We start from the raw sequence: 27945 nt of genomic DNA, 5'->3' as shown, positions 1-27945 counted from the left end.
CTGAGATTCATTTTTAATGTATCACTTAAAAAATGTAACAGGTTTATTTCCAGCATCTTGATCAGTAATGTCATACATGTTAATATTAAAATCTGTAATTCTGAATGCTAATAACGTGTATATTTTTCTGATATTATATTGCTGTTATTGTTTAATCATAATTGTATTAGTTTATGCTTGTGGATACTGTTTTAATTACACTTTAGTCATATTTATCTTTACCTTGATCCTTGAATTTTTGCAATTCACTCACATACTTTCAGTATGTATTTGCAACAGAAACAGTCTACTGCAATATGACAGGCTTGTTCTGTCATTAAAGTATTCAAATGGACTGTATATTACCCTCAATTATCTAGGTGCATGTATTTCTGTATTTTTCTTTTTCTGTTTTCGGTGTTGTTTTTATTGAATTGGACTTTCTGAATTGGAATTGAACTTAAAAAAATGAAAGTGACACACCACAGTAGTTCCATTTACCAGAAATGTCTACTCTTATTAATACTGTGATATTAGTTCAACCATACCATGCATTAATATGTGACACCAACAGTACATCCTAGCTACTTTAACTGCAAGTTGTCCACATATATAGCCCTTCTGCTTGCTGGAGTAATTCCAACAGACACGTGCAGATAGTATAACTAAAACAGGTACCATAGCAATGCGATAAAGGTGTAATCCTCTCTCACACACACAAATATACACAGCCAGCTGATGTATCCACTGGGGAGGAAAAAAATTTTACCCCACTAATCAGGATAAAGTGTTATAGTTTCTCTAAGTGTTGTAAGAGCTGCATATTATATCTAAAGAACAAGAATGAGAAATAAATCACTCTAACTCATTAATAAACCATTAGCTGACACAAGACACACTTTTGATCCTCAATTTAGAGACACAAAACAAGACTTGACAATTTTTCATTCCCGCATGACGATGATAGAAGCAAAGACAAAACTGTTCATTTGAAGCTCTGCAGTTTTTTTTACCACTTAAATAGCCCATAAAGTGTGTGTGTATACTGTATATGTGTGCTCTCATGTGCGCAAGTGATATGGTCCATTTCTTCATTAACATTTTCTATACTTGAAGAGCCTGCTAATTAGCTTTCAAGGAGCTGGTATTGATTCAATTAAAGATAAAATATACAGAAGGTGGGAGAGAAACAGCAGTTCAGTCAAAGTATTTAATGAACTAATAAGACCGCTCTTTTTCTGAATTAATACGAATCATGTAAAATAATATTTATAGGCTTTATTCTTACTTAAAAGTGGAACTTTTCAGAGAACTCTCTTGAGACACATTATCTAATATCCAAAGGAAACTAAGCAGTGTGATGATGTAGTTAAGGAAAATAGTGACACTGGGCTTGCTAACAGACATGTTAAACCATGTCGTCAATAACAGACTTAATTGGGTAACAGTTTTTGGCAATATGAGCTGAATACTCGACACTCCCTGAGGTCAATGGCAGTATTTGGGCCACTTTGAGTGGCTTGTTTTTGTCGTTTTCCCTCAGTTTCAACTGTTATCTTTTCCCTGTTACTTAATGGTGGAGACATTAACTGTATGGGCTGAAATAGTGATGCTAAATATGTGCTCCCCAATCCTCGATGTCAACCATATTTTCAAGAAGAAGCTGTCAAAGTCCCCATCATGCAGAAAACTCCTAATGTCTGTGGGCTCTTTGGCACTCTTTGCACCATCTGCAGATGCATTTAAGTTTTTGCCTTCTCTCCAGTCCCTCCATCCATTCAAACAGAGCCTTCCCCAGGGGTCACAGTAGTTTTCTCGTGGCAGCTGCTTATTCTTTGTGACTACTCATTATTTCCACCCCCGCAGAACCTCAGTAAATTTCTCAGCAATGTGGTATAGTTAATATAAAAATGGCTGAGGTGTGGATTTATCATCTGTGACATTTCCAAGATGTCTCTCTCAACTTTTGGAAATGGTTCATCGCAAACTAGCAAGCAGTCATCAACAACCAAGTTTTTGCTGTCTCATAACTAAACAGCCCTCACTTCAAGAGGGAGAGGAGAGAGGCAGAAAATACACTTCAGCGAGGAGATGCGGTTTTCCAAATGACACTGCTTGAATCTGTGACATAATATTGTTATAAAACTCAGCCTGTTTAAACAACCTGAGCAGAGTCAGTATTGAACCATATGATACCTCTGAACAACACAATATTCTCTTACACTGGGACAAAAAACACTGGTTATCTAGGAATGATTTTCTGGGGGAAAAAACCCTCTAATGGCTTGTACAGTTAATACATACAGAATCTCAGAGATAGCCACTAATTTGTGGTCACATTGCCGCAGTAAATACTGCATGTGTGTTAAACATGCATTTTCAAAGTAGAGCTAGTAAGAATCCAATGTATGCTGCATCAGCATTACAGAGCCTATCATGTCAGTATACTGTATCGACATGCTTATGAATGAGTCTTCATGAAATTTTGATGAAACCAATGCATGCAACTACTCTCAACTCTACTCTCTCAACATGGTTGTTGGTGTACAGTATACATATGTATATATTTATAGGTTTTTCCCCAGTGAAAAACATTGTTGAAATGTTATTTATTAAAATAAAGTGAGTTCTTACATGGTCAGAGCTTATGATCTGATGCACCAGTCTACATGAGGTTTTGGAGCTTTGCAATGATTGTTACCATCTGTGAAAACGTGAAATCTTTGAATCCAAGATGATCATGCTGCCATTCTCTGGAGGAGCAAACCACACATATTTTAAAGCTAATGTATACGTTGTCATGCAGTCAGTCTTTGGAGTGGAGTATCAATTTAAAATCGGAAATCTAATATTAAATTTTAAAAGTCTCAGCACTCTTTAAAATCTCAGCAGGGTTTAATTAGAAATGTATAAGCTCAGAACTCAACTTGCTTTTGGAAACATCTTTTCAAATTATTGTTACAATCTTGAATTGTAAATCAATTAAACTGCACTGAAAATTAACTGATCATTTTACTGTGGGACCATAAACTGTCAGAGGCCTCTGTAGGGCTCCTGTACCCCATATGGAGAACCTCAGCTGCCCTACTGTACATACTGTAACAATAACGGGGCGGACTGTCCAAGAAATCCACAGAGTTACTTGGAAGCACTCGCCTGTGCTTGCAGATGGTAAATTCACTCACAGTGTGTGGGGGGCACGGAGTAGGCTCTGCCATACAGCCGTTCCCATCAAAAACATACCAGAAACGCAGATTTGAATACAACTTGTTGACGTCTTTGTAATCTCCCTGGAGCAGAGCGGATCACATCAGCACCAGGAAGCCCCCGTGTCTCTACCTGGGGGTTTAATTGTGGCTGGAGACACGCACAACGCGCTGCGCCTTGATGCATCAAATGGAGCTCCGCTGGTGCACTTTTCACACTTTTTAGACATTCTGGTGGCTGAAATCTGGGAGTAAAAAGCTTTTATGTCGCGACGTTCAGTGAGATGTCATAAATTCGAGTCGCTCAAGTTTGCGTGACTACTGTAAATCCCAGTTTTGCGCTGTCTGCAGGACCGATCTGATTGTGTTTATATACCGACACACTATCTTTGAAGTGAGATGCGAAGCAACCTCAGCACAGAAACGTCTGCAGAAGCTGTGCGCTGTTACCCTTTCAATGTAAACAGTCTGTAATTCGTCTGCTTGTACTGGACGTGCGTAAATGAAGGACACCTTTGCCGGGATTCCCTGATTGCTTCTGTGCTCCGCTTTTACCAAAGTGAAAGCAGAAAGAAATACTACAGATGAAGAAAAAACATGGTAAGTAGTTCGGTTTTTTGTTTTTTAAATAACCTTTCTATTGATATGCGCGTGTTTGTTACCATTACGCATGGTTTGTAGAGCGCAGAACAGATGACATTAGTCGATAAAGAGTCACCTATCATCTTTGTAGTGCAAAAATTGCTTTACCAACACATATAACACAGGTAAATGCAGCTAAAAACAGCGCAGAAGAGAATCCTTTGATAATCCCATACCCAACAGATGCAAAAGAGTATGATAAGGTCACTTGTGATGACCGTTGGCACCGTTAAGTCCCGATTGGACTGTTTTAATGACACCGTAGGAGATTAAGCCGTTAAGTACTACAGACACAGTATAAAAGTCCCTTTGGGAGGCAATAGCAAGAGCATCACATGGATGTAAGGTTTTTAAGACATGGAGAGAGACATGGAGAAGAAAAAATCCACATGAATAAAAAATCTGCTCGAAGCCCCGGTGTGCCAAAACTGATTTGCAGGGTGAGTAAACACCTGGAGGATGCTGGATTCAAAGGAAGCACAGTATGTTTAGAAGCTGAAAGAAAGCTCCCATTTTAGTTCATCAAGGGCATTGATTGCAGCCTCTAAGTGCAGCAGAGACCTGCCTTTTCTTGTTACCTGAAACATCTTTTACCCTACCAGAGACATTTCTATGAAAATCAAAATCTAGAGGTTACAGGGACTTTTTTCCTCCAGTGCCAACTGTTTAGACATCTGAGTTAACTGCTGTAGGGTTGCTAATGACAGGTGAGCAGTTTATAATGTGATTAAACTTGAATTCATATAAAAGGTGGCATGTGTTATAAAGTACAATACGTTTATCGGTTTCTTCAGGGAGAAGCCACTGGTCCACTGGCCACGATGCTGACATTATATTGAAGGTGTTTACCTCACACACAATACAGTACAGTAATGGCATGTGCTGCAACATTCAATAATCAGATGCAGGGCAGGAGAGTGCAGTTACATACTGATATTGGTAGCAGTTCAAATAAGGCTGATATGGTTTGTGAGAGACATTACGCAAACCTGCCTATTGTGGAAATCATTGTGATTGTGATAAGTAGCTGGAGGTGGAATAGAGTTGCAAAAGTCACCACATCCTCTGTCAGCTGCTTATCTCTGACTGAATAATATCAGAAGATGCATCTCTTGCCATTAGCAGCTGGTGGTAGCATTAAGATCCACCTCAGTCTTAGGAAGTTAGAAAGAAATAGATCTGTCCTATATGTTCTCACGCTTTTTAGAAACCTACCTGCAGGCTCTCTTTGCAGAGACAGAGTGTTGCATTTTTGCTTGAAGTAGCTCACTGATGTGAGAGATATTCAGCAAAATGAAAGAGAATCACCATCATAGCACAGTATTCTGATGAAAAGTATTTTTCAGCACATAGTGTCCTTCCATTTCGTTGGGAGACTCACACACACACACACACGGGGGGGGGGGTTTCCTCTCTCGCTCTCAAACTGACACTCGTTTCTCTCCTCATCCTCTCACACTCGAGAGATGCACGCACGCACTCTCGCGCTCATGCACCTCAACTATCAGGGTATGACTGAAGATGGAAGATTGAATCGAAAACCCATTAAAATGACAGAAACTCTCATTTATATCATGCCCTTCCCATTCCCTACTTATTATTAACTGAATTAAAAAAAAACTGGAAACAATGACTTCTGAATGATGATATTGCTGAATATGTCATTTTATTATACAATGATGTTTTCTCTATATATCTGGTGCATGAAAGAACAATTCACAAAGAAGACTCATTTGTAGCCCATTAAGCAAAATATAAAATGGTTTAATAATTAATGTAGGAACAGACGATTAATGCCTGATGGTTTCAGGAGTGCACTGCATGTGCATAGAAGAACAGTTCTCGCTAATAACATCTTTTTACATGTAGAGGATATAGGGGTAAAATAATTAACATGGCTCTCACTTGCCTGGAGTTATATTGTTTTTTCACCTACAGAATATTGAGCTGAATGAAATTCAGCCCCCCCGCTAGGATGTGTGTTTATAGGCTGCAAATCACTGTGATCAGTCAGGGACAAGTGATGTGATGCTGAGAGTTAGGGTGTATAAGAGTGAAGAGTGAGTGAAATATAAGCAAAATCAAAACTTTCAACAAACTTTTAAGCCGACCTCAACAGATACACCTACACACATGTCCAATCATAGCTTAGCAACTGCAACAGTATACTGTTGTGTTGGGAGGGTGATGTCTTCTTTATAGCCTTTCCAAAACCAAGAATAGAAAAGCAAATGTGTCAGTGTAACCTGTCTTTTCAAGATCAGCAGACCGAAGAGACCACTCGACAACTTCTCTCAGGTTCACGGTGTTTATTTCTTGGCAAAGCTGTTAGACAGACACATGACTGTAATGGTGAAACACACAGTTTTATCACATAAACTGCATGAACCCATTTTCAAGATTTATATGAAAAAAATATATATACGAATTCTATGCAAAGGCTTTAGGCTTCTCCCTATGGAAGGTACAAATATACCAAGCACATGAATGTGGTTGGTGGTGATGGTGAAACATACAGCTCCTGCCCCTACACATTAGAATTGGAACACAATCAACACTCTGAAGCAATCGCCATTTCACATTAGGTGTGCAATACTTCCACAGAATACTAGTGAGGCATTGCAGCTAACTGTTACACAAGCTAACAGACTTTAGCAAGCTAACTTCACTTGACCGAACAATAGAAATACAGAATGACAACTTACTGACAGTCACAAAATGTGACAAGACAATTCGTGTCATTTTGGAAAAAAATCACGGACCTGTTTTCAGTACATATCGCAGCTGAAATCGTCAGCAAGCAAAAGGAGCGAGCTGACGACTTCTGGTCACTATAACCACTACAACCTGCCACATGAGGGCACCCCAATAAAACAAGCAAAAGGATATTTTAAAGATATTAAACTATTTCCCAAGGGAATAAAAAATAAGATAACTTGCTTGCAAAATAAAAAGAACACTGAATGAATATAGAAATGAATTTTGACGAACTTCAGCAATCTATAACAACCCTGTTACAGTAGGAATAGATAAAACCGTGTGTATGCTGCAAATGTTAGCATGTCTGAGAATTTTGTAGGATTATAAATTGCGTTAAAAAAGCTGTTTTCTTGATATCTAGTGTTTCAATCTAGTATTTTCCTAGTGCGTGTAAGCCGGTTCTGGATGCTGTTATTCAGAATTCAGGCTAATATTAGCAATTCTGTCCTGCTCTTTATGTGATTTATGGGATAAGCAGCTAACAGACTGAATAAAATAAATAACTATAAAATATCTCACACTGCAATACAAAAACAAAGCATTTTATTTCCATGTCTTCTACATGGTTCATTAACCGGTGAGGATGCCAACTTTTTGTCTGGGACACGTAGCTTCTGCCTGTCTTTAACATTATATCCAGTAGGCTATGCATCCAGTCAGTTGGAAAAATTAAAAAGTCAGCCAGCAACAGTATTTTCAACCAACTCATGGAGCTAATATTAGCTTCATTAATGAGCCTGTCCTCACAAGAAAAACGACAGCATAGGTCTAAAATTCAGGCTGGTGAAAACGACCTATAGTTACATTTACGCCATCTAGCAGCCATAGTAATTACGACCCAGGGAAGTGACGCAGTTCAGATGACGTCAATATAAGGTGAGTGGATAAGATAATTTATCCTTATTAGGAGAAAGAGGGTTGGGTGGATGGCTAGAAGTGGACTTAGCTGCAGAAGACTGCTGTTTGCTTCCCGTTTCCATGACCTTTCACTAACCCTTACTCTTATTTTTTAAGAGTGATGTGGCAGAATATTACGCTCCTTTGGGTAATTCTGGAGTGCAATACTATGGCCACTAGATGCCGTAAATGTAACTATAGATCAGTTTTTGCCAGCTGAATTTTAGAGAGAGAGAACTCCCTAAGAAGCATGTATGTAATTTAGTTACAGCGTCATTCCACATTTTTAGCATTCGTCTCTACTGGGTGTAAACCTTCTCCAAAATGTCTGTTTCAGCATCTACTACAAGACATAACACAGCAAAGACATTAAAACATTTGAGGTAATTTAAAACAGTGTTATCATGCAGACTGACTTTACTGTTTACAGTAGTCTGCAGCACATAAGTTGGCTGCGTAGCATCACAGCTGAGCAGATGGTGGGGCAGCATCTGTGAAGGAGAGTTTACCATTGAGCTGTAAAACACCCTGCTTGGATACATCTTTGTCACAACTCTTTGAAGTATCAGACGAAACTGTAATAATATGGTGATTGTTTCAGTACCAAGGAAATGTCAATATTATAGACTAATAACCAGGAGATAGTGGGAGTGCCATGAGGAATATGAGATGAACACTGACAACATGCTCATTAATTGGCCCAACTGCTGACTTGAGAGAGAGAGAGCTCACTAGAAGCAGCCAAACTAGATTTCCTAAACTCACTGAGAAGCTATCAGACAGTGCGACCACAGGTCTCCAATGTGTTAATATGCAACAGTAGTAATAATACACAAAGCAAATAGATAAACTTGGCAAATCATAGACAGTGTCCTCCAATGAAGCCAAGATGAAGTAAACATGCAAAGAGGTTAGTAAACTTGAGCATCAAAGGCTGAAACTGAACAGTACTGGAAGACCAAATGGAAGAAATAATCATCACATAACACCAATCATCAATGACTGATAGACCTGAAAGCATCCAGAACTATGAACCAGTAATGGTCACAGCATCAGGCGTCCAACAATGAGTCATGAACCCCATCACCAGGGCCTAACTATAATGAACCTGTAGAAGTACAGGAAAAAAGTCAAAGATATGTGAGAAGTCTTTGGCGATTAGACCCTCTCATGATGTTTAACATTTTGAACCATGAACATGATCGTTCCCTGATCTTAACTACATGGTTATTATTGTAACCTATCCTTCTTACAAGTATTATTTGTGTATTGAAAGCCTGATATATCTTATTTCTCTGTGCCATAGACCTCCGTTGTTGTCCAGAAATGATTAGACACGAATCAGTGAGCCACACTGTAGCACTGGGTGACATGTTCCTTCACCACAAAGATTACAGTCACATTAGTTTGTTTAGAAATGGCTCCAAAGACTAAAAACAGCAGTCATGTTTTCAGTCTCCGGAGAATTGTTCTGAGTAAGGAACTACTGCGCATGCGCAGGGATGTGATTCCCTTTACAAAGCTTCGCTAGCTTGTTACATATCACAACCTCTTTGTACTGAAGTTCTTTGAAATCTACAATGTAGTACAAAGTCAAAAGGTTGTGATATGTAGCACAACAAGTTGACGAAGCTCTGAAAATGAAACCACGTTCCCACTCGTGTAGTAATGTCTGCCTTACACAGGACTACTCTCTGGAGAATGAAAACGTGATCGCTGTTCAACTACCGTTCCCAAACTCTTTGTGGCAAAGGAACATATTACTCAGTGCAACTGTGTTACTAAGTGACATGTTTTAATAGTTTTTGACAACAAAAGAGGTCTACATCCCAGAGGAATATAATATATCAGGATTTGGATACACACACAATACTAAGTAGGATTGATTCATTGTTATTTTGGCTCTGCACATGACATTTGTTAACAATAAGAAAAATGTAGAAAATCGTCAGCCTTATCCTGTAACTAAGTAGTTATTTGAACCCAAAACCATAATCTAATCCTAACCACGTTGCATTTGCGCCTAAAACCTAGCCAAACTTTAACCATAGATTATAAAACAGATTTATTTTTCAACAGTGATTTGCTGATAATGGCAGCAGATCATAAAATACATCTATGTGTCGTTCTAAAGGGCCGTAACAAACAACGTGTTTTATTGTTTAATTTGGAGGACTTTGGAAAATACCAAAAACAAGTGTTTTAAGTGACAATTTTGGAAGTTGATTCTATATACTGGATTGATAGTGACACAAATGCACACTTCCCCACATATGCACAGTTAACCAACCCAGTCTCCATGTCATGTAATGCTTCACTTCTTTCATCAGATCCTTTTCTCACTCTTTATGCTGCTGAGTTTTCTTTTTACGCTGGAATTAAAGCAATGCAGAAAATTGATAATTGATAATTGATGTTACTATGTTGATTTTTTTGTGTCGTTGGATTATTTAATTTATTATAATTATTATTATTTATGTATGTATATATTTATTTTTTTTGTTTAAATGTTTGTTAACTTCCTCGTTTTGTGCCTGAGGACCCCCTTGAAAATGAAACATCTCAAGGTGTTTATCCTCTAATTAAATTTTGAAAAAAAAAAGAGACTGTATCAGTGGTAACCCCATTGGATTTACAGCCAGGATTATTCACAAGGGATTGGACTCAGTGTGAGAATGCAGTCTTCTCTCACAAATGCCTCTGTCAGTCTCTACTCTCTCTGTTCATCACCATTTTCTAAACCATTGTTTCAGCAGAGGGTACAATCCATCATGCTGCCCTGTCTCTGGGAAATGTTAATCATGCTTTGTTTTTATTCCAGGTGTTTTTATTCCAAGTTTGTTGTCTCCTTCCTATTCCTCAATTTTGCTTCTTCCTGATCTTTTCCCATTTCTTTCTGCACTTTACTCCCTTCATTCTCCTTTTCTCAAAGTCTCATTTTTTTCATCGTCGTTTCCCTCCACATCTCTGGCTAATCTAAGGGCTACCCTTATAATTAGAGCTGAAACCTAAAATTGGGCCCTCCAGATGAAAGTCATAATTATAGATCATGACAATTTGTCACTTACCATGAAAATGACAGCAGGGGTCATGTCAGAATCCATATAAGCCTGTACTCCGTACTCTCACAGCAGTTGCTCTGCTGCTCAGGCCATTAGTGGTCAATGTTTCAAGATTGACTACTTGTTGAAAGATGCCTGTTTCCATTACTTGAAGCCAGTTGAAGGAGGTAGCTGTCTCGCATTATCCAAGAGTTTGTAATTTGCTGACTGAAAGCTTGTGGAGAGAAACACTGAAAGGGTGGAAAATACCTTAACCTGTAGAGAACAATAAAGGGTTTTTAAAGTGTCTTTATTGTAAAACCCACTTGAATTTGTAATGCTGCTTGAGACATGAAACACTATCAACAATATGAGGCAGAACAGAAAAGTAATACTGTTACAGCAGCCTAACTATTATCCAAAATGTTAAATTTCTAGGCAGAAAGGCCTTATTTCTATCTACAAAAGGCATATAATCAGACATATAATCCAAGAGTAAATTAGAAGACAATATGTGAACAATATGTGGCAATTACAGTCCAATGTAAGCCAGTTAGTGCACTTGTGCAAATGTTAAGATTTATGAAAAAGGTTTGGAACAAAACCGATACATGATGTCAAATTAAGCTGTAAAGAGGACGAAGACATAAAGTAAAGCTGTAAAGAGGACGTACAGGTTAACAAAAAGATATCGACATTATGCTGTCATGTTGTTGTTCGCTACATGATGTTGTAGCGAAATCCAAAAGATTTTTAAAGGTTGCTTGATGCGTGGGTCGACCTCAGTGTTCAAATGTGTGAACTTGCATTTAAACACTCGGCTGACAAGGTCACATTTTTAAACTTGATGTTGATATTTGATATTCAGTATTCTATAGCTAAACCGAGTCCCTTGATGCATTCAAGAAACACCTGAAAACTCAGCTCTTCCGTGAATACCTCAACACTTGAGCCCCGTTGTACTATATCTTATTCTTAATTGTATTTCTTATGCACTTGTCTATTTCTGGTCATTTCTTTAATAAAAATAACCTTCTGTCTAGTGCTCTTTCTTATTGCACTTGTGCCTGGTCAGCTACTTGAGAATTAGTACCACAGCTCTTTTGAGTCACTGTTCTCTAACACTCTGCACATAAAACTTAGGTTTCAAAGACTCCAGTATCTGTCCCAAAGTTAGATACCCGACAAAACTCTGAATATTAACCTCCACTGTCAAATAGCTCAGTATGTTAATTGACAGCCCCCTCTATCTGTCTGAAACCAGATTCTAATTTTGTTCAACATTTCTTCCAATTCAGAGTCAAGATGTCAGAGCTGCTGTTCTTTTTACTTATAAATGGGCTTGCATGCAATTTCTTTGATGCTCTGCAAGGCTTAATTGACAATAAAATCAATACACCACCATGTCCATGAAAGTTACAGCTGTTGGTGTGGTGCTCACCAGACAGGTTTTTTTTGCCTTCTTTTCAAAAATATCAACTAGTTTTGATAAACATTACATTTTTCATTAAGCCAGAGTTGTCACAGTCTTACTTTTTAAAGAAATCAACTTAGACGTTGATCCTCCTCCCAATTATTGCATTATAAACAGTTTTGAACATATTTTATCTCAGGAAGAAGGGAAGATGTAAATTATTTGTTTAGCACCTTTCAAACACAGAGGCAAAGAAAGTGCTTTACATACAGCATTAGATTTAAAATCCTAATAAAGAAAAGAAATAGACAAATAGTGTGGTTTCAGTGCAATTATAAAGAGCACAACATTTAATAAATGAAATGAAAATAGAGAAAAGCACATAAAATAAATGGTGGTCCAAACAGTTGACTTAGTCCATCATACATCTTTTAGGCTACTGGTACTGGTACTCCTTAAAAAATAGTGATTGATCTGTTTATCCTTAATAACTGTCTCTAAATTTTGCATTTTATATGAAAAATTGAGTACTTATGATCCAGCTGATATTGCTTTTTAACATTTCTGAACACTTAATGTCTAGTTTTAGAGCTTTACATAGCACACCACTTTTTAAAGTAACTAAAGACCTTCTGATGTCAGTAAGTGCTGGCTGATTGTTTTATGTCAATACTTAGACTATACTCCAATTTTAATTGAATGCCTTAAGCACTGGGGAGTATTACTGTCTCTGTGAAAAATGCTCTACTCTGGATCATCGTTACTTGGATAACAATCTCTCTCTGCTGGCAGCTCATCCTCCTGACAACATGCACAGCTGTAGGGCTCAATTTGACATCCAGTTTCATTGTACATGCTATCCCTCAGCTTTATGAATCTTATGCTTAATATTTCATTTTACTGCCATGTTGATAAATTCTTTCTATTTCTCTGGTTGAAGCCCGATGGTGCAATCACTACTGTGACTGTATACATTTGGCTGAATACAGGGGCGGACTGGGACTAAAAAATGGCCCTGGACTTCTTTACCCAGACCAGCCCACCACAACCAGCCCGCGGACACTCCATCCTCTGCGGAGGAGGATGTGGGCTGGTGCATAATCAAGTGGGCCAACGACTCATCTCTCTCACTCTTGTTTTTGTATAATGGGCTGTTCAAGCGGCCAACAGAGCGACTGGCCCACCGGGATTTCTTCTGGTGCTCCTGATGGCCAGTCCGACTATGGCTGAACATAAAGTCTGACTTCTGAGGATCAGGAGGGTAGACTTAACTAAAATCCCAGGCAAACTTGAGAAAGCTTTTTTATTAAAGGGCCTGCACAGCCATTGTCCACCCAAATAATACAGACTTATAAACACATGCCAGTAAACATTGAGCTGTTGCATGACTATTGTTTGAATATCCCTTAAAGACGTCCCTAAATGATTCAAAAATAGTAACAAAATGAAAGTTATGCTGACATCCAGGATGTTACCCGGCCGTCAGATGGCTGCTCTCCTTGGGCATTCCAGCAACGTTGAAACATGTCGTTACCATCATCATACCATCACTGGCCTATTTAGCTATTCTGCTAAGGTTTATGTACACAGTGTGCATTCTACAGCTTTATACATCCTATATGTCTATATTAACAACTTACTATGCTCTACTTTCTAAAATGGTTTAACTGATGTCTTAGTCTGACCCGGACGTCTGTTATACATTTTAACTATGTCACTTTCAAGATAATCCTGACAATATGTTATTTTTAAAAAATATATTATTACAGATTAAGTATCTTAAAACAATACATATGCAATCATTTTTACAGAAACACACTGTGTATATATATATATATATATATATATATATATATATACTGATCTAATGGCCATTAGAGGTACTGCAGCTGAACTGTGTTTAGTATTCAGCTGTGGTTGTTTCTTACTGTATTCACTCTTCTGTTGCCTTGATTTATTCATTTTTATTCCCTGTCTGGTATATTCCATACGGTATGTGTGTAGCTGCTATGTAAAACAGTTTGTACATTGTTATTTTTAGACATGTGCTATCTTTATTCCTCTTTACATTCTTTGTATCATCAGTTTTTTGTCAATATAGGCAAACTAAACCTCTAGTGGGCTTTCATGTTGCTCTCTTGAGTGCTCCCGTCAAACATCCTCTATTGTCTCCTGGATGGATCGTTGTTTCCCAACCTCTGGATGAATCACTGCCCCTTCACTTTTATGACTCATACACACACTTGAACATGGAAGACAAAGATTAAGGCCCTCTTGTTTTGTCCTCATATGTTGATATGAAATCCAACTGCTGAGCCTCCTCACCCACACATCAGATTTACATGTATTGATATTGTTGTTCTAAACCAAACTAAATCCTTCCTACTGTCCCGAACATGGCATCCAGAGCTTGTTTGTTCTTTTGTCTTTTGATAAGATTGATAACATTTTGACAAAACTTAGTTAAGAGGGCAAGCTTATTTTATGTAACATAATTATATATAAATGTTTGTTATTCTACTGTGATGCACATGAAACTACAATTGTACACTTAAGTCTGTAACCGGTAATGACCGGTGACAGCAACCTCATTTGCAGAGTTAATGTGGGTTGAATGCAGGTTCAGTAGAGCCTCTAACTGAACATGTGATATACTGTAAGAGAGGGGTATTAGATATATATACTCTGACCATTTTATCAAGGCAAATTCTAATGCAAGGTAATTACACCAGTAGGTCAGAGCTTGTATTTGTCATCTTTGAAGTTATAATCCTTACAATTTCCATCATATAAGACCCAATTTTTGCCTCTCTGTGTCAGTGGTGAGTCCATTTCTTGTGCTGGGTTCACAGGAATGGTGAACTATTCCATTTATAACAAATTTCACAAGTTGCTTGTGTTCTTCTATTGTATTTCTGACAGGGTAGCCGCTCAAAGCACATTTCCTGCCCCCGGTAATTGATTATATCAAATGTGACTCATAGACTTTTTTAATAAGGTTGTTTTCAAACCTATACTGTAGTTTGTTTGCTCTGGTCAGGAATCAGTGGATCATTGGATGAGTTGGTAAACGTTTCCCAGTGGTTCAGTTTCTTTTCACACAGAAAAAATTTAAGCAAACCAAAATGCATCACTAAAAACCACGTGAGAATGTTCACTTCACTCACAGGTTAGTTGTGTCTGATGCAGGAGCAAGAACATAAACTCAGGAAGAAGGTCCTCCGGCCAAATTTTCTTGCCTCTGATTCAAGTGAGGTGTTGCAAATTTACATGTACATACTTGTCCACTATTTTTCAGTATTCATGGTTACTGTAATGTACAATTTGTGCCAAGTACACAAACGTCTTTGTTTGTGTGTAGCATAAATCGTTTTAACTCTAGTCGGGACAGACAGAGAATTTATATAAATCACATTATTAGCAGTATACTGTGGGAGACAGACTTGACACCGTGAGCACACCAGACACAGCAGATCACACAGGGCTGTTCTAGTCTGTCTCCAATCTGCATCACAAATCCCTGCAGACTGAATGTTCTCACAAACCTTCACTCGGTGTCTTCATAAGTAAATTCTTGGTTGGCAGGAGAGCAGCAACTTCTGTATGACTGTCTCCTTTCTAGTAGATATCCAAAAAGAGGTGGCTAAAATATTAAGTTTGTGTGACTTCATTGATAATCATTAATTAAGAATTAATTCCTGGAGGATTACAAACAACATTTTAAACATTTTAGGACATAGTTTTACTCTTACTTTAGTTTTCCTACTTTTTGTCAGGAGAGAACAGTGCATACTCAGTAGAAATGGCTTGCTGAGACTCGACTTGGTTGAGCGATAAAACAGCCTGTCTGTGAAGCCGACATAAAGGGAAAGAAAGTTTTCAGGCATTAATATATTTGCAAGGAATTTGGTTTGTTAAAGTTGAGGTTTGAGTTGGACATTGAATTATTCTATATGGAAAATGGCAGAAATGGTATTGTACTGAGGTGAAAACAGCGCAACTATTTGATTTTGTGTTAGCTCCTGTATGTGATCCTGCACAGGATCAACCACACATTTCTGGAGGGACTACCTAAATATTTATTCTTTGTATGTTTTTTTGACACATAGTACATCTTTTAATCGCAAGCTCTATGATCGCACCAGATTTAAACCAGATCCCCATTTATCCTGTCTGCTTCTCTCTGTCTCTCCTCTCACCCTAACACATACACACAGCTGGCTGTGACAGATAATCTCTGCATCAGCTCATCCCAAGCCCACTCCCAATGAAGGGCCTCTCAGGTGTCCTAGATATGCACTGGACATGTTCTACTTTCTAAGGGTCATGTACATAAAGTGGGGAGTATATTACCGTGGAGTGGTGTAAAAACATTGGTTGGAAGGTTGTCTCTGCAGTAGGAGGCTTTGATGCATTGATGGAGTTTATTTTTGGCAGAAAGGGATACAGGAAAAGAGATGTCAGAGGGTGCATTTGAACCAGTTTTAACATGATAATCACGCTGGCATTCAGTAAGTGTTGATGTCTATGTAACCTGTTAAAACTATAACAATTTTGGTGCCTGTGATTACCAGAAACATGGGGAGTTTTCTGCTAAGAGGCTAAATTGTCCAGTTTTCAGCAATCTGTTCCCTTTCCTATCCGCTTACAGAGGAGCAGAGATTATCCATCCCAGCCCCTATAATGAGTCCTGATGACTGCAATTGCATACATTACAGGAATCAGTCACCATAAATCAACATGAACCAGTGAAGCCCCTTCAGTGGCCTCCAGTGTCTGGTCCTGTGAGGGTGAATTGTTTGGTGCTCTGTTTTTCCATGCTTGCATTTGCGTGTGCGTGTAGGTGGATGGTTGGAGGGTGGTGCGGACGGTTCATGCATGTGTGATTGTACATGTGCATGCTCATGTGTAAGCCCACACAGCCTGAGAAAAACACCTACTCTCCACGCTCCCAGGCACCTGCAAACAGCAGAAATGTGATAAACCCTGGAGCCCTTTGTAAATATTTGGTTTTCCCTGAATGCTGGCATGACAATATACAATTCACATACACCAGCCATTCATGAAATGTGTTTCCATTATCCTTCATTTCCCATACTGCTATTGGCTATCATGGGTGATCATAGACACTATCCTCTTATATGTTTGTTTTGATTGCATGAACTTTAACCTTTAGGCTGTACTTTGACAGACAAGTGCTGAAGTCGTGTTGACGGTTTAAACATTCACACTAATCTATATTTTATAGCTTCACTCTCCCACACACAAAGCAATCTATAATTCAGTATTTTAAAGGCGTTAAGCAAACCGCATTGTAAAATTTTATTTCTGCTGCTAAATCAAACAACAGCATCCTGGACTGCATACTTATACTTATCCTGGACTGTTAAAGGGGGACCTTAAAGAGACAGGAATGAAAGCGGCCTGTTTCAGACAGAGGCTGAACTGAGCGGCTGCATAAAGAGCCAGTATAATATAAATCAGGATTTTTTTTTAAATTATAAAACATGCAAAGATATTCCAGTAGAGCCCCAGAATATAAATATAGACCAAGAAATGAAAATGAGCCAAAGCCTTTTCACCTACTTTTACCAATTGAACGATAATTATTGTTGCACACTCTATGTTTAAAGCTGAACTGATTACAAAACAGTTAAAAACATTGTTCTCTGTAAAGCTGTGATGGCTTTAACATATCTCCTGACCTCCACTTTATCTCAACATCCATTTACCCCACCATCAATCCCCAACCTCTTTCTCCATTGATGAGAACTCCTCCACACCCACACGCAGTACATTCTTGCTCACCTACTGTTTAGAGCACGCTTGAGTAAACGCCAGACATTAGCTGACAGAGGAGGCAGCAATTGCTCTACCTCATCTGAGCTAAATCAATTAGCCTCTCTCCAGCGGGGTCATGCAGTGTTTGCAGGCCTGGTGGGTTCAGAGGGTATTACTGTTTCACCCAGACCAGTGGTGTACTGGGAAAGAAATTCAGCCCTGGACTTATCCACGTGGCACATGCTTACCCTGCATGACAGACACACACAGGGAGGGCTGGTAAAGAGACAGACAGGGGCAATAAAAACGTTATGGATTTTTTGACGGTCCACTGGCCCACCGATGTGGCGGCCCACCGGGATTTTTCCCAGTATGCCCGATGGCCAGTACACCACTGACCCCGACCAATAGACTGCTGCACACACTGCAGCATCTGCTTGGGTTTGGCCCAAGCCTGAGAGGGATGAATTGGATTTGTTATGAATGGGGTATGACGCAATGGGGCCGATTGTGATATTGTATAGGGCTCCAGTTCTGGTCATCATCAGACCCACCTCAAAAAACATTTAAAATGTGCTTGGTATACCCCACTTCTTTCCATTTATTCCCTTCTTTTGCAGAAGCTGAATGCATCTCTCACCTCACTGGAGTTGAGCAGTGCCTCTTTGTATTAGATCTTCAATTTCAAAGCCAGATGTAGGAGCTAATATATTTTACACAAACAGTATTCAGCTCAATTTAAGCAAGGCCTGTTCTTGATTGAAAAATCTTTTCCTCTCATCCATTCATTATGAACCTCATTATCTCATTGTACTGTAAACCAGACCCTTAGGAGATAAGCATTGTCCTCAACTTGTTTGATGTGTAAACAGATAAGCTTTTGAGCCATTTATCAAACATGCTACTGTAGGTGCAAGTAGGAAATTATATGTACCGGACCCATATTACAGTGTAGCAGCTTGGAACAGGGATGAATGAATGAATAACTCGAAGTTGTCCATAACAATCTCCTTACTCTGTTCACTGTGGGGTGCATTTGATATTACAAAACTCAAACTGAGCATTATTACCAGGCACTCAGTGTGCTTATCAGTCTCGTCTCCACTGATGCAATGGAGTGTGATTTTAAAGTAGTCATGTTGTGTAATGGTTCTTCACCCATCACTAGTTACTGCTAACTGCACTTCTTTTATTTGTGATGTTTTCTTCTTTGCATCCGCAGAGCACTTGAGACAAAAAATATTCATAACTAGAACAATCTTTTAAAACAGGATTGTTGTAACAGATTAAAAGTTGAATTCATGATCAATAAAATGCACCCTTGCTCATTTTAACACATTCAGGGCTTTTGCTGCTACAACCGTACTTGGTGTGATATGACTAGTAGCTTATGGTGGCTAATGTTATCTTACTTAGAAAGATACTGCTGTGTTGACATTGCTCATAAGTCTGCTTACTTCTTGACTCTTGTCCTCTTGTTCTAGTGTTACACTTCATTTTACTGTTTACCGTTATTTACCATTAATTGTCACTTGCGGCTACAGTGGCTGTTAATCAGGAAAAGTGACATACCGGTATTAACGCATTAAGTTCTTTCTGATGTTCAGGACAGTAAAGTACAAAAGATTCAAACACCAAAATGAAACAGTGTTATTTACTATGGATTAATGTGATTGGCTGAATATGGTTAAAAAAATTTATATATTTTGACCTATTTTGACATATATTTTTAAATATGGAGCAGGGAAGATTGGGCAACAGCTACATTATGTTGTTAGGTTATGTTACATTATGTTAGTTTTCTGCATTTTGATGAGGTAAATTTCCTGGACCACTCCACAATGATGGACACAGAGTATATACAGAATGTAAACGGATGTCATTATTGCTACAGTCCAAGCACAAATAAATAAACCAATGAATGAAAATAAAGTTGACATTTAAAACTGGTTACTGTTCAGGCACTTACAGTAATAATCCTAGACACTGTAATTGATAAACAGTAATCATAACTGCTTGTCACTGTTCCACCATTTCAACATACAGGACTCTAATCTGAAACAGACACACAAGTCTTGATTCTTGATCACAAACCTCCTTTGCTTTTAAACTGTAGTCAAGGCGTTTGACCCAGTTTTTAAATATTATTATAACTCATAAATGCTGCAGTGCAGATCAGCAGGGTTCAGACAGTCCAGGATTTGTGTGTTTGTGAGACTGTGTGGATGCCAAGCATGTGATTGCCTGGGCAGGTAGGATGTGTACTCTCTGCCCTTTTCTTTGCTGTTATGCGCAGGTCTTTGATGGAGGGCAGCCAGCAGCCTGCCACCCTCTCAGCTGTTTGAATGTCATGGCACAGGCATGTTTTGAGCAGGAAAAAGCAGAGCCAAAACAGATGCCTATATACTGTATGATGTGAGGGAGCTTTAAATGAATGGTTTACACATCTGATGCTTGGGATCTTATGTTCTGTTGGTTTTTATTTACTCTTGTGATACCAGACAATCAGAGATCTCTACCAACTGAAGTGTAGGATTTCTAAATGCATGGTAGTTGCTTGAACAGTGGCAAGAAATTACCGGAAATTATGCTCTACCCACATTTTCCTCTGTAGTGAATGTATGAAGGGCTGCCCTAAAGACTTTGGATTGTTTTTTTTTTAATTCTCTAGTTGTTTCCATCCAGTGTTAACAACAAAACCAGGGAGATTGTCCTCAGTCTCTATGAGCAAAGCATTTAGAGACTGACCTGTGAGTTTAGTTTTTATTAGATAGTTAAAAGCACGTCAGCTGCATTAAAGGTGTGTTTGTCCCTAATCTGCAGTACTCTGGGTTTGGAGTTATACAGGAGACCTGCAATTCAGTATATATATAATCATTTGTGGGGTTTTTTTATGTACAAACAGTTTATAAGACATGGAAAGCTGCAGCTTCTGACCTCTGAGTTAGTGCCTCAAGATTCGAAAATGAGGACTCTAAGATATTAAAAATATATTTAATGTTTATTTCAGCTTGGTTACCTAACCTGTCTCATCCCTATCCATGTTTCAGCCTTGTCCAGTACTGTAATTTGTAACCCTGACAAAAGCAAACAAACACTGAAACATTAGGTCTCCACCTTCAAGTGAACATTTTCTATTCCTCTAATGTTTACAGTCTACCATTTGATGTAAATGTAATTGATGAAATTGAAATTGAAATTGATCTCTGAGAGACTGTTTATAGGTGTAAATAAAGGGGGTGATAAGAGCTTTTTCTTATCACACTGATATGAATTTGTTTTGCTGTTCGGCAAAAGCAGATAGAGCAGACTTGGAAACTGGGGATTAGAGTCAAAACACAACCGAACTGTGAGCATATTGGCATGCTGACTTTAGATTGATTTAGTTCAATGCCTCACATATCACTATATCACTAACTATACACTTGTAAACAAATCATATCCCCTACAGTATATCTTATTTTACTGAGAGTACTCATTCATTCATGCTCCCCAAAATATGTTTTTTGTTTTCTCCAAGTAATTTAATCAGTGAATGAAAGTCATTTTTCATGGGAACACATGGACGTTTTCCTTCAGGGATTCTTTGAAATCGTCACCACTGAGCGCACACACTGCACATAAAGAACATTGAAGGCTCCAAACTGAACAATACTGAGTGTGGTTTATAAAAATGTTCACGTACACCTGAGTGTCTGCAGATGAATACACTCAACAGACGAGGGTCTTTTCGTCTACAATTGAATATGCCAATTTGTTGTCATAGCTGAAGCACAATAATCCCTCTCAAGAGTCTAGCTGCCAATCAACACTTCAGTTAATTGAGGTGATTTACAGACTTGTATCATGAACGAACTTGCACTCAGAAATCAATCTTCAGACCCGTACCAGCAGAAGGATATGTGAAGTGTGAAAAAGCAAATATTACACACACTACTGTGGCAAATACCGCTGCTTGTTTTTCAGCAGCTTTGTTCCGTAATATTCCAACAGCAGTTCATAGCTTGTTGATGTGCAAAAATACAAAATATCCTGATGAAAATAATTAACAACTCTAAAAACCCTGTTCCAATAACCAAACCTTGTTCACTTCTTTCCCTCATCTGTTCCTATTTTAAATTGTACAAAATCTATTCTGTGCGCACACTTGGGCTTTTGAAAGGTACAAATGAAGACTTTACAGTGCACATGTACATCACATGTTAAAAGTAAATTAAAATATATATATATAAACAAACTGTGATAAGATGACAAATGCAAACAGCAGATTGAACAGACAAAACACATGGAGACCTCCTCATCCTCACTGGGACATTATACCACATTTTCAAGTCAAGTCAAGTCAATTTATTTATTTATATAGAGCAGGTCTAGACCGTACTCTTTAATTCCACATTTCAGTTTCTACCTCTTTCATTGTATTTGAAAAGTCAGCTTGCTGCCTCTGTCAAAATGTTCTGTCACTTTCACCTGGAGGCAACATGGCCAGTTTCTCTTTCCAATTTCCAAGCACCATTAACAGTAATGTGAAGCAAGTACAGTTTCATTGTAGTGTATGTCACAAGAAGAAAAGTATTTTCATGGGATTAAAAGAGGTGTGAAAGCCTATTGTACAATTACAAGTACTTTTTGATCATTTTTGCCTTTATTAGATGACGGCAGTAGAATGCTTGACATGAAATGAGTTAAAGAAACCCCAACTGGTGTCTTTGTGATTACGTGGTCAGCATCTTAAACCACTTGGTGACTCAGGACAAATGTACAAAATTGTACATTTTTAGTGAACTATTTTTATAGGAAAAGCTGCTAAAATGAACTGCCAGCAGATGGTTCTGGAGTTTAAAGAGTTGCAATGGCACAAAATGTAAATTTCTACCACAATCATCTGAAAGAATATCATTAGTAATTTTGGCTTTTATGCTGAGGATTTACATAAGATACCTCTATAGCACCAGTGTTGTGATTAGTTTCTTGTAGTGTGAATAGCAAGGTAATGTTGTGGCAGAAGGTTAAGTCCATGTTTCAAGTAATAATGTCCCATTTACAGGTCAAGGTTGAGTCAGGTTCAGGTTCAGGTCAGGTACAGGGTGGTCATGTGCATTTACTGCCCCTAATGTGTGTGTGTGTGTGTGTGTGTGTGTGTGTGTGCACGCGCACATGTATGATAGAGTTGAATATAACTATTTTTCCTTTCTATCTTTCTCAACTAGGATGAACATGCTGCAGAGGAAGCTGCATGGACAAAACCTTGACTTGTTATCTACATATATGGACACCACAGCTGAATGTTTACCTGACAGACAAAGCTGTGAAGAGGAAAAACGAATAAACAAGTATTTAACAGCAGGAACCTGAATGCTTTGCTGATGATTCAACATTTATCTTCAAGCACACTGGATGAATAGAATCTTTCCTTGTCTGCTGTTGACGTGGATCGTGTAACTGTAATGTTCTGGCTTTCCAATATCATCCAAAACACGAGGCACAGCCAAGTTACAGTACAAATCTCAATTCAGAAGGCTTCACACGGACTTCAGAATAGATAATAGCGCGATAACAAGCAAACCTGTGTATCTGTCGTCATCATCTTCCTACATGCAGCTCCGCGCTTGGCTTTATTGAAAAGGAGGAGCCCATTAAAGCATTTGATAGATAGGAAGTCTTGGTCTGAAGGTGTTGTTGCTGGCTGGCTGCTGGTTGGAGATGAGATAAGAGCACTGGGAAGAGAGAGAAGAGGTGCCAGTGTGACAAGAGCTAAATACAAATTAGGATTTGTCTCTCCTGCAGCTTCACCAGCGAGGCGAATCAATATAAACTGAAATGGACAAATTAATCAGCTTCTGTAACAGGAACATTAGTTGTGAACCTGAAATGATGAAATTAGATGTTTTCTAGAGGTTAATATGACAACATATCACAATACAAGGGATGGGAAATGAAGGGAAATATTGTCTCAGCTACTGAAAGCGGGATAAGAGACAACCTTTTCTACACCAACAGTGCCACACCACAGTGCAGCCTTCCTCAGTGCCATGCATGAACTGATCCGTGAACAATTTTAGATAGCAGTGATGAGGCTGGTCTAAACCTTGTACAAACGTGGGTCGAGAGGAGCAGAAGCAAGATGGAACTGGATAACAGCTCGCTGGACTACTTCACCAGCAACATCACAGAGATTCCTAATACCACTACAACTCCACCCTGGAGTAAGGCCACGCTGCTTGGCCTCCAGATCTTCCTGTCTGCACTGCTGGCTATTGTCACCCTGGCTACTGTGCTGTCAAACGCCTTTGTCATCGCCACCATCTTTCTGACCAGGAAGCTCCACACACCTGCCAACTTCCTGATCGGCTCGCTTGCTGTCACAGACCTGTTGGTGTCTATTTTAGTCATGCCGATTAGCATAGTGTACACTGTGAGCAAGACGTGGTCACTGGGGCAGATTGTGTGTGACATCTGGCTGTCGTCTGACATCACTTTCTGCACGGCCTCCATCTTACACCTGTGTGTGATTGCATTAGACCGCTACTGGGCCATCACAGACGCGTTGGAGTACTCGAAACGCCGCACCATGCGGCGGGCGGCGATCATGGTTGGGGTGGTGTGGGTGATCTCTATATCGATTTCCATGCCTCCACTTTTCTGGCGGCAGGCCAAAGCCCACGAGGAGCTGACAGAGTGCATGGTGAATACAGATCAGATCTCTTATACCCTATACTCAACCTTTGGCGCCTTTTATGTTCCCACAGTGCTTCTCATCATCCTCTACGGACGGATCTATGTTGCCGCTCGCTCCCGCATCTTTAAGACACCATCATCCTCTGGGAAACGTTTCACCACAGCCCAGCTCATCCAGACCTCTGCAGGCTCGTCTCTCTGTTCTCTTAATTCCGCCTCTAACCAGGAAGCGCACCTACACTCTGGCACAGGGAATGCGGGAATTGGAGGAGGAGGAGGCGGATCACCTCTGTTCATGAACAGTGTGAAAGTGAAGCTGGCAGACAGCATGATGGAGAGGAAACGTCTGTGTGCAGCTCGGGAAAGGAAAGCGACCAAGACGTTGGGCATCATCCTGGGCGCATTCATCATCTGTTGGCTCCCATTCTTTGTCGGGACTCTTGTCATGGCCATATGTAAAGAGTGCTGGTTTGATCCAGTGCTTTTTGATATCTTTACCTGGCTGGGATACCTGAACTCCCTCATCAATCCCATAATCTACACTGCATTCAATGATGAGTTCAAGCAGGCTTTCCAAAAACTCATCAAATTCAGAAGGTTCTCCTGAAAACCTCACAGTGATTATAAAAAAAAGACCTCTGCTGGAAAACATGAAGCGAAAAATACAAAGAAAAAATGAGATAATGGGAAATTATAATGACAAATATACTGTATGCGTAAATGTTCCATCTTGTGAACATATGTAATGTGTTTTTAAACTTTTTTTTACATTGAACAGCTCTGTGCCATAGCTCATTAGATACCTACAGTATATCCATCATATATATGCATGCTAAAAAAAAAAGAGAAAATCCTTAGCCCCAAGAATTATTGAACTCTACGTCATGTCACAGGGACATTGTCATTATTTCTTGGACAAAAGCAAAGATTTAAAACAGACTGTATGAAAAGAGTAAACTCAGAGTGGACTGGATTAAATGCAGTGGAAACGAAAAGCCATGAAATGTATGTTGTCTTAATCTCTGTGTCATGCTGTATGCTGCTGCTCCCATATGTTTCTGTGGTACAGTAAAGTACTTAGAAAGACTACGAACTCTAGAGATTCAGTAAAACTGTCTCCATATATGCAATTATACTTGAAAGTGGTGTGTGTGTCTGTTTGAGTGTGTGTAAAGGTAGTTACTTTATTGTAATATATGCGTGTTTGGGGTAGGGAGGATTGTCAAGTGTTTGACATTTATATAAGCTATTCCCTAGTGAGGCTCGTCTCGTCATTACAGAGACTGAAATGGAAACAGCATCTCCCACATTGCCTCTGAATAATAAGTAACACCCATGCCATAGCAACAAATAAGTCCTTCCAAAAAATGTTGAAATGATATGCTCAAGAAAAAAGGAGTCTTGGTTAGTGAGAGCAAATTGAGAATAATTAATTTTGATGGATTTATTTATTCATTTGCTTTAATGTCTAGCTTGTTTTTCCTTTATGCAAAAAAGGGGTCACTGGCAGATGCTACATATTTGCAGGAATTCTCTGATGATGTTATGACATGACAAAGATGTTGCCAATGTCAGTGTGTTTTAACAGTGTCTTCATAACATGTAAAACCTTAAACTCCTGTCTGACATTTTATTCCTCTATTGATATGCCTATTCCTGACAACCACGGGTTTACATGAAGCAAAAATGCACCAATGAGGGTTGAACTCACAAAATTTAAGTTAAAAAGTTAAAGTATAAACTGATATATTTGCTCTGACAATTAAAATATATGTAGTGAAGCAATAATTAAACTGAAAATGTGCTCTTACAATCAATCTTGATTTGATGAAGATGAGATAGTGACCAACAAGCTTAAAAAGTTAGGTTTTGTAGGATAAATTTGTACTATCAGCCAGTTAACAAAAGCTCCTCGACTCAATAAGAAAGCCTGATGGGTGCCACGCGATGTGGCTTTTGATTGACGTACTGGTTAGCGCACTTGTCGAGCAATAAATACTCACACAAGTGCAAAGCTGAGTGGTAATAATGTAATGAATGATGAAGTTATGAATCTGTTTTCATTGAGCAGTAGTTATTATAAACACTTCATTTAATTTTTGAGTTCCACTCATCATAGAAATGTGTCCTAAACACACTGAAATCATCATGATGCTAATTTATTTTCTGGTGTGTCATTTTTATCCACTTTCATGTGTGCAGCAGCTCTATAATACAGCGTTTGAACATGAGTCGTTTTACTGAACATCGTATCAAGCATGAACAGCAACTTTTAATACAAGAAATGTCTCATGTCTGACACATGAGGGATAGATATTCAAATCGATTTCTTTTATCAATCAATCAATCAATCAATCAATCAATCAATTTTTATTTATATAGGGCCAAATCACAACAAAAGTCATCTCAGACAATGTCGATGTCAGACAAGATGAGAAACTGTTGGAAAAGGTCACAGCCACATATATGTGGTTTATAATCATAGGTCATATGGTCCATATTTCATTGAAAATATAATTAAGTTGTGTGTGTGTAAAAAGGTATGTGCAAATTCCATCAAATCATTTAATTAAAATCTGATGAGAAGAAACTATGGATGAATGGATAAATATAGTAGCTATAGTAGATTTAATAAATAAACTGGATAATATGGAGAATATAGAAAAAGAACAAGAATGAGAAAACAAACTATAGCATACATGAGTTTTGCTTGACAGAGAACGTAACAATAAGACTCTTCATTGGTGGTGAGCGGGAAATATGTGACCTGAATTGCTTGTATTTGCTGCAGGTGGATTTAGGAGACTGTCCCCCCCACGAGAAACAAGAGCATCAGTCGAATTCACGTTCAAGCGACAAAGCCTTCTAGCTGCCATAAGAATTATGACTGTTGTCCGTTGAGAGAAAAGGAGGAAACAGTGTGAAGTTATTCTAGAGATAAAGTCCACAGAGGAGGAGGTCGGGGGCGCCGGATCAGAAGCTGGCATGGATCAACGTATTTTGTTGTTTAATTTGGAGGATTTGTTGGGATTTAGTCATTAATCCGTGAACTAATCAAAAAAAAAATCTCTAATTTACAGGCTTGATTTTCATCAATAACAGCCACACTAAATGTTAAAGTTGAGACTTTAATTGCAAAATCGACAAAACAGGAATCAAATAACCAAAGAGGAGTTGGATAACCATCACAAGTGCCAGCTGCCTTTAATCTGCTCCGGGCTTCAGTTCAAGGAGCTGGAGGCAGACAGCTCATACTGTATGAGTCAATGGCCTTGAAATTCAGCAGGATATGGCAATTATGTAGTCACCACAAAGAATCTATAACAAAAAAGTGGCTTGGATATACATGTTTGCATGAAGGGCATTCAAAGATGCATAGTTTAGGCTTGTTGTACCATCATCATGTCTATGCAAGTGACTTTTTCCACAGATGCACATCAGACCAGAGCCAACCATCAGCACCTCTGCAGCAAGAACACAGATTCTGCCATCAATTCTTCATGGCTGTCTTTCAGGGTGACTGCTATATATATATATATCAGTGATA

At 38.8% G+C, this 27945-nt stretch overlaps 1 protein-coding gene across 1 annotated transcript; it reads left to right on the top strand.

Moving 5' to 3' along the window:
• The first annotated feature begins 3391 nt into the window (after positions 1 to 3391).
• On the top strand, positions 3392 to 25425 carry htr1d (5-hydroxytryptamine (serotonin) receptor 1D, G protein-coupled). Its single transcript, XM_042388752.1, has 2 exons — positions 3392 to 3785; positions 22931 to 25425. The coding sequence occupies exon 2, from the start codon at positions 23845 to 23847 to the stop codon at positions 25003 to 25005; it is 1161 nt and encodes a 386-aa protein (XP_042244686.1). The 5' UTR covers positions 3392 to 3785; positions 22931 to 23844; the 3' UTR covers positions 25006 to 25425.
• The last annotated feature ends 2520 nt before the right edge of the window (positions 25426 to 27945 follow it).

The sequence above is a fragment of the Thunnus maccoyii genome, chromosome 16 (assembly GCF_910596095.1).
Source record: "Thunnus maccoyii chromosome 16, fThuMac1.1, whole genome shotgun sequence".
NCBI lineage: Eukaryota > Metazoa > Chordata > Actinopteri > Scombriformes > Scombridae > Thunnus > Thunnus maccoyii.
This window is presented reverse-complemented; position numbering and strand designations above follow the sequence as displayed.

Coding starts and splice junctions, on each gene's coding strand:
- htr1d (XM_042388752.1), top strand. CDS start 23,845: ATGGAACTGGATAACAGCTCGCTGGACTACTTCACCAGCAACATCACA.